The sequence below is a fragment of the Coptis chinensis genome, chromosome 5 (genome assembly GCF_015680905.1).
Source record: "Coptis chinensis isolate HL-2020 chromosome 5, ASM1568090v1, whole genome shotgun sequence".
In the NCBI taxonomy this organism is placed as follows: domain Eukaryota; kingdom Viridiplantae; phylum Streptophyta; class Magnoliopsida; order Ranunculales; family Ranunculaceae; genus Coptis; species Coptis chinensis.
This window is the reverse complement of record NC_141460.1, coordinates 78,298,230-78,305,745: the sequence shown is the minus strand read 5'-3', so window position 1 is coordinate 78,305,745 and position 7,516 is coordinate 78,298,230. Positions and strand designations below refer to the sequence as shown.

The following is a 7,516-nucleotide window of genomic DNA, read 5'->3' as shown; positions in this document are numbered from 1 at the left end:
ATGGTTTGTTTTTTTACCCGCTAGTAGCATAGGCGTGTAGATGAAAACCCAAAAAAGTCAGCCCATCTAGCCGCCATTGGTAATGGTGGGTGGAAAATTAGAAAATTTTGCTTTGTATCCGCCATTGGTAATAGAGTGTAGATTTTTCGGTTTCAAATTCCTTCCCTATTTTACCCTTTCTACCAACTCTATCTCCCTCTTTTGCCACCGAACCAAAATTCCAGTCGGCACACAGTATGGTGTGTAGATTAGATTTATGGCTGCCACTCGTATTGGCGTGTAGACCATACGCTATATCGTTAAAACTGGCGGTATAGATAGGTAAAGTTATACCAATAGTGTTAGCGTTTTGCCGCAACATTGGATCACAATTCTCATCATATTTGGTGTTTTGCCGCACCATTGGCGGGTTAGCCTAAATGATGCAGATCTAGTGATCCAAAAGACAAACTTAGAAATCACATGGTTGACACTTCATATGAGTTTCCAAAGACGGCCCAATACAATCTTATGCCCAAGCCCAACGTAAATTTCTTGAAACATCCTCGGCATTTCGGCGACATTTTGTACTATGCCTGTTGAGATTGATCATTGAGTCTGAGATACTCAAAAATGTGGGACGGCATATGAAAATTAAGAACCCTAGTTTAACAATTTCACAAGTACGGGCACGTCAGTAAGTTAATTAAACTAGAAATTAACTTAAGGACACATTGTTTCCTAGTTACTAAAATTAGGACAATATCACCTTTTTTATACGTTTTTCAGCTAATGCATGAAAACTAGTCGTCGATGGCATCGAGCACAGGGAAAGCATTGTTTTGTTACTGTAGTACAGGTGGTTGTTTAGTTACACGTAACGACGGAACAACTGAATATGAAGGTGGCATTACAGAAGGAGTATCTGTGGATGAAACCACGACTTATTATGAGTTCGTTACTCAAGTGTGTGAAAAACTTGGGATTGAGTTATGTACTGCTACTGTTAAGTATTGTATAAAGAACAATGCAAAGCGGGCCGTGACGTTAAGTAGCCAGAAAGATATTCAGAATATGATTAAGTTCAATGATGATACTGTTGAAGTTTTTGTTCTTAGACCCGGTGAGAGTCTTGAACATGTTCGTCTCCCTGCACGGTATTGCTTTTTTTTTGTTATGTGGTTATATTTTAGTTGAATGTAGTGTTGTTGATTTTAATATTAGTGTTACGTGCTTTTGTAGTGAATGTGTGACGACAATGCCAATGCCTCGGGTTGAGAGAAATGGGTAATTTTTAGTTTTTATTGTTAATGCTAGACTTGTTTAGAGGAAATGATTGTTAGGAGTTGTTGATATTAATTTTGAAATGTGTTTCGTTTTAGCAGTGGAAATGTGACAACAATGCCACCGGTTGAGAAAAACGGGTAATCCTTATTGTTGGCTATAGACTTGTTTAGAGGAAAGAGTTATGTCTTTGCTGATGTTAATTAGGAGCTGGGAATTTTATTTTGCAGTGAAAATGTTACTACGTTGCCAGAAAATGAAGGGTAAGTCTATTTTCTAAAGTTCTGTTAATGCTAATTGTTATATAAACCCTTGCTGATATTATTCTTTAATGTGTGCAATTTTTAGTGGAAGCGTTACTGAGATGCCAGCGGTTGAGAATGATTCGTCGGTAGTTGAAACCTCTTCAAGTGATGCATTTGCTACAGATGAACCCCTGTTAAGTGCACAATGGGAGGATTGTATCACGGGAATAGGACAATCTTTCGACACTATCGACGGTCTTCGTTTAGCACTTAACAAGTTTTCTATCGCTCACCGATTTGCATACTCCTATGTTAGAAACAGTAAATTGAGGTCTAAGGCAAAATGTGTTGTTGAAGGCTGTCAATGGAAACTCTTTGCTAGCTACCGGAAAAAGGAAAAGAAAATTATAGTGTATGAGTACAATGGTTCTCACATCCACCCAGCCGAAAGTAGTACAAAACTAAGGATATCAAAGAATTTGATTGCAAGTCTCGTGGTGGACAAGGTCAGGGAAAGTCCTAATTATCAACCCATGCAGATCGTCAAGGACTTTTCACGAGAGCTGGCTGTGAACTTAAAATATAAGCAAGCTTGGCGAGGCAAGGCAATTGCACATGAGGAGATCCGTGGTCTGTCCAAGGACTCCCTTAACAAATTACAATGGTTTTGTGAAAAGATATCGGAGTCTAACCCCGGTAGTTTTGTGATGCTCACTCAGAAAGAGTCACGATTCAACCAAATGTTTATTGCATTCTATGCATCCCTTCATGGGTTTCAATCTGGTTGTCGACCACTTTTATTCCTCAACAATACGCTATTCAAGGGAAGGTACAAAGGATCACTTCTTTCAGCCTCTGCAGTAGATGCTGACAACAATATATTCCCCGTAGCATTTGCAGTAGTCAACTCGGTCACATATGATGATTGGAAGTGGTTTTTCTCCAACCTTAAAGTGTCATTGAATGATGACAGGGAGGTTATCTTTGTATCTGACAGAAATCCAGACGTCGTTCTCTCAATTGAAGAGGTGTGTGGATCCACTCTTCATTCTCGATGTTTTTCTGACTTGAAGCAGAATTTTATATCATTCTTAAGAGGCCTCGATTTACCGTCTAAAGTCCAAAAAACTTTGGTGGAGTTACTTGGTGAAGCTGCTTATGCAAGACTTGATGTAGATTATGATAGATCTTTGAGTGACATCCGGTTCATAATGTCTGAGGCTTATGATTGGTTGGTTGGGCAATCACCAGAGCATTGGGCTAATAGCAAATTTCCTGGTAAACGATATAATTTGCTTACTTTGGATGTTGAGTGTTATAATACATGGCTCTTGGAGGCGCGAAACATGCCAATAGCGGGGTCAGTTGATAAAATACGAACAAAGATGATGGACTTACTTAATAAGCGTAGGGAGGAAGTATGGAAATGTCCTGTTGGAGATTCAGTTGACGTTAACCTGAAGAAAAATATTGTTCTGAGTGAAAGACTTGAGGCACATCAATCTTCAACATATGAGTATGAGATTCGAGGCGGGAGGGTTTACCATTGTGTGAATCTTCAGAATAGGACATGTTCATGTAATGATTGGAATGTTTCTGGCCTTCCATGTATACATGCATGTGCAGCTCTTCGGAAGTTAAACAAAGATGTGTACCTGTTTGTTGATGATTGCTATAAAAGGAGTACGCAAGAGCTAATCTATTCACAGCCCATGCGACCTTTATGCACGTATGACATGCCTCGATTTGACTGTATTGGTGAGGCAAACATTGATGGTGAAATAATTTACTCTCCTAAGAATTCTTGGGAAGAAGGTATTGCAAAGAAACAGCGGATTGATCTTCAGGGGCTACCAAAGCATAAAAACCATTGCAGTTGTTGCAAGGAGAAGGGACACAATAGTCGGACATGCAAATCTCCAATTTAATCATTCACTCTGTGTATCATGTTTCTCTTATCTAATCGCAATTTAGCAAGATGTTTACACTGGTGAGTTAATCTCAGAGCTTATTCCCAAATATCATATTTGTATAGTTCCCCTCCCCCCCACCCCCAAGTATTGTTTGTCTAGTGTACCTGAATTTTTTACTGGCATTTTGCATGCCTTAGTTCACTGACATATTTAGCAGCACATTTAATAGCTACTAAACAGCTTAATTTGCCCTTGTTGCGGCGTCTGATTTCTGGTGATCATGATTCATGTGGTTTGAGAAGCTTCTGTGCCACTAAGGGTGTCTGAGTTGGGTCGTATCATAGCTTTAAATATAACTCTGGTTTTTGGTTATCAGTAAAGTTAGATCGTTCTGAAAATTCAATTATGACAGAACTAGAGATTTATTTTTGGTTGTGACTGTTGTTGTGGTCTCTTAAACAAAGCACACATCCCTTTCCCAGCTTAATTTATAGTAGTCCTAAAAACTAGGCAACTTCCTCTAATGATGATATTTTTACCTTGAAATTGGCAATCTAGAATGCTTTTCATTACCTCTATCCTCATCTTCTGTTGTTGTTGCTAGATAAAAGTATCTGTCTTCTATGTGTAAACATATTTCAACAGTACCTATATATGCCTAGCAATTAGGTTCCATGAGTTTTAGCATTATATTATGGAGATCTGGAGATTCTAAACACGGTACTTCAAATTTCAGTACAAAGTACACCAAAGTCAAGTAAAATACAACATAATTTAGCTGACTTTGAGAGTGCATACCTCCTCACTTGGTGAAGGTGTGTCAACTGGTACACGAAGAAAAAATCTAAAGCCACTAAGCTGATGGAAGAGCTTCCTGGAACACTAGGTAAATGTAAGTCAGAAGCAACATACAATACTTGGATAAATAAGATCGCTCATCCAATGGTAAAAGGGAGCCATTCCTGATGCCAAGTATATCATCCTTTTTTTTTTCCTTCTTTATTGTTACTTTTTTCTTAACTTATTATCACTTCTGTGATGCACTTGTTTCCTTCTTTATTGCCCATTTGTGTAGTCTATGCAGTCAAAGGGCATGCCTAGGCGGTAGGCCTAGGTTCTAGCACAGTGCCTTGATCCAGGCTTAGGCTTGGGCTTAGGCTATCAGTTGATGTTTTCGGATTTTTAACCTGTTATGTTATTATTATTTTTTTTTTTACTCCATTTTGTTTTTTAAACTTGTAAGTTGTTACTACACATCAGCTTAGATGTGCCTTATTTTCTAATAAAACCCAAACTTCCCAAACATTGCAATGCACAGAGCTTCAAGCACCAACTCTTTCTCACCCCTTATTTTTGCCTTCAATTCCTTGCTCTTTTGCGCTTCTTTTCTCTCCCCTTCCTCCAGTATTTTTTTTGCTTCCTTTCCTTTTCTATTACTGCTGTAACCTCTTTTTTGTTTATTATACAAACGTTATTCCTGCTGCATTTGGTTAACTTCTTAATTCTTGACTCTTGAGTAAATAATTATGTACTTGTGCAGTTGTGCTTTTGAATTGCGCATGGGGAATGCATAAATACTCTGTAGTTGTGATTTTATCAAAATATACCGTATCTTCTTGAGTAAAAGATGTTAGAAACAACGGGTAAAGTCAGCTAGAGAACTGGGGTTTCATGTGCTAGGCTATGTGCCTGGGTTCTATGTGCAACCCTGGAACCTAGCCACCGCCTGAGCCTGTGACTGCATAGAGTGTAGTACTGTTCTGTCTTCCATGTTCCAGGTAGCTTGGATGTTCCTTTGATCTGACTGTTATATGCTGTTTGTTGAGTGTACCTCTCAGTGAAACTTCTGTAACTCTTTTTCTCTGCTAGTCTCTATAATTTAGTCAGTCAGTGACCACAGATTGAAGCATGAGTTTCCACGGGAACTGCGCACTGAGGTCATATGAACCTCGGCTTGCGGGTTGCAAGGACAAATGTGCCAGTATGCTAATCTGAGACATCATTACAGAGTTTCTTTTGTTGGTTCATATCTTTTCTGAATATGAAGCTATTTATGATACTCAAGGGTTTAATGTTTATTTATTTTGATTGATGTTGTCTTCCTTAATTTTGCTTCGATCTTTTCCTTTTTGGCAATGATTAAATTAGCTCATGATTCCACAACAACTAAGTTGTGAGGGTTGTCTGGACTTTGTTTGCATATATGATAATCCTAAACATTTTTGGAGGGTAAAAGCAAGCTAGGCTTGCAGCCACAAACCTTATGTTTGCATAGGATTTATGAGTGCACTGGGCTATTGCCTGAAGCTGGACATGCTCAGACTCTCTCTACCATGTGACGATTTTTACCTTTCTGCTTTCTGCTTTCTGCTTCCTTTTTCTTTTGTTCTTTTGTTCTTTTGTTCTTTTTTCTTCTTCATCTTTATTTTTTTGGTGGTTGTTGTATCCTTTCACACGCTTTCTTTGTACATACAATCTCATTGCATCTGAAGTGAGTGAGAGACTGAGAGTTGATCATAACCCTCCACATAATGAAAAGATTATAATCTCTAGATAGATAAAATAATAGATCTGTTTCTCTTGTTGATTTGGACGGACACCGTTTCGTCTTGTATGGTACATTTGTGACAATTGTGCTTTAATTACAATTTTATCCTTTGGAATAATTGTGATGATTATATTAGAAACAACTCTTTGACTGTGTTGTTTATGTTCCACATAGGATCATATGTTCCTCTTTTTGATTGCTGTTATCCTTCCATCTTTTTGTTTAAGCTTCTATTTTCTGTAATGGCACATGCTAAGACTAGATCAGAAGTCTCAGCAAGTTTTTTGTGTTCTCCAAGTACTTCAAGCATATCATGTGGTTGGTAAATTGTGCTGCTTTGCTCAATCTAAGAAATAATGCCTTTCAATGTCGTTCTGTCATCTTTTAAAAATTTTACCCTTTTTCTTCTTTCTTTTGGGTTCCTTCGGTTTTTGATTTACTTAAGTCCATTTTGTTGAATCCATCTAACTTTTAATTTCATCTCCTTAAATGAAAATTTCTTCACTCTGTAATGTGGTCAGTGATGACAATTGAATGCAGAGTCTCCAAAAGAACTGCGCACCAGGGGCGATTTGAAACTCGGTTTGTGGTTGACTAGGATGAATGTGCCAATATGCTAATCTGAGACATCATTACATTTATACCTGTACTTTTTTCATTCATTTGTTTCTATTTTTTGCGTACTTGTCACTCCAGGATCCGATGTCTTATTATTTTAACTGGTGTACCTCAAAGGATATATGCACTTTGATTGGGATCGTCGTTCAAATGTTTTTAAATAAATGGGAAACTCAGAAGTTCGGTAGTGTTGATGGGATCCTTTCTCATGCATCAATGCATGTCTTCTTAGGGAAAGCGATAAGAGGAATCGGATTGACAGTAACAGGTCTTCGTCATGTCTGGCCAAAGTTGTTCCTTCTGAACATCTTACATGTAAATCTTGATCTTGGCGAGAACACTTGCTACTGGCAATCTTAGAAAATGGTAAAAGTTTGTGACTAGGTGTTTTCTACAGTAGGTAGAAGAAGTCTAATTTGTACACTAGGTTGTTCTCTCTCAAGAGCTATTTGCTACTCAGAAGTATATAGTCATCATAGCTTCATTGCAGTGCTAGTGGGATATAAGGTTTGAATTTATAAGGTTACATTGTTTTCAGTGCTTAACACTTCCATTCAAGAATATAACATTGAGCAAAATATGTTATTGAAGCGGCACTATAGTTACCTGACATTTAGCTTCTGGTATTGTGCTAGTGAGCATGTGATGGTAGTTGATGTTCAGGCTGACATATTGGTACATGCTAATTGCTACTTGAGTCTCTGAGTCAATTTCTGGTCTATTGTAAGAGGAATAGTTGTTTGAGAATTTGGTGCTACAGAATGCATGTGACGCGGAGTGAACTTTTTGTGCTTTATGTAATGCATTCATGCTGCTGAAGTAAGGGACTGTTTATTAAATTTTAACTAATGGAAATGAAAGGAAATAAGTGGTTCACTGTGGAAAGGAAAGAAATGGAATGAAAACAGTTTTAAAATTGTGTCTGTTTA

General features: G+C 37.9%; 1 protein-coding gene across 4 annotated transcripts; it reads left to right on the top strand.

The window, feature by feature from the left end:
- Positions 1-596: 596 nt before the first annotated feature.
- LOC147499073 (uncharacterized) lies at positions 597-7,516 on the top strand. 4 transcript variants are annotated; one of them, XR_015195695.1, is made up of 6 exons: positions 597-1,136; positions 1,222-1,266; positions 1,362-1,403; positions 1,494-1,526; positions 1,612-3,498; positions 6,666-7,516. XR_015195695.1 is itself a non-coding variant. In XM_086560890.1 (5 exons), the coding sequence occupies exons 1-5, from the start codon at positions 793-795 to the stop codon at positions 3,434-3,436; spliced, it is 2,286 nt and encodes a 761-aa protein (XP_086417016.1). In that variant the 5' UTR covers positions 597-792; the 3' UTR covers positions 3,437-3,640. The 4 variants fall into 4 exon arrangements, 2 of the variants coding, with proteins under 2 accessions (XP_086417016.1, XP_086417015.1); XR_015195694.1 differs by having other exon boundaries at positions 6,510-7,516; XM_086560890.1 differs by lacking the exon at positions 6,666-7,516 and having other exon boundaries at positions 1,365-1,403; positions 1,612-3,640.

Coding starts and splice junctions, on each gene's coding strand:
- LOC147499073 (XM_086560889.1), top strand. CDS start 793: ATGGCATCGAGCACAGGGAAAGCATTGTTTTGTTACTGTAGTACAGGT. Junction 1,267..1,361: donor CCTCGGGTTGAGAGAAATGG/GTAATTTTTAGT, acceptor GTTTCGTTTTAG/CAGTGGAAATGTGACAACAA. Junction 1,404..1,493: donor CCACCGGTTGAGAAAAACGG/GTAATCCTTATT, acceptor TTTATTTTGCAG/TGAAAATGTTACTACGTTGC.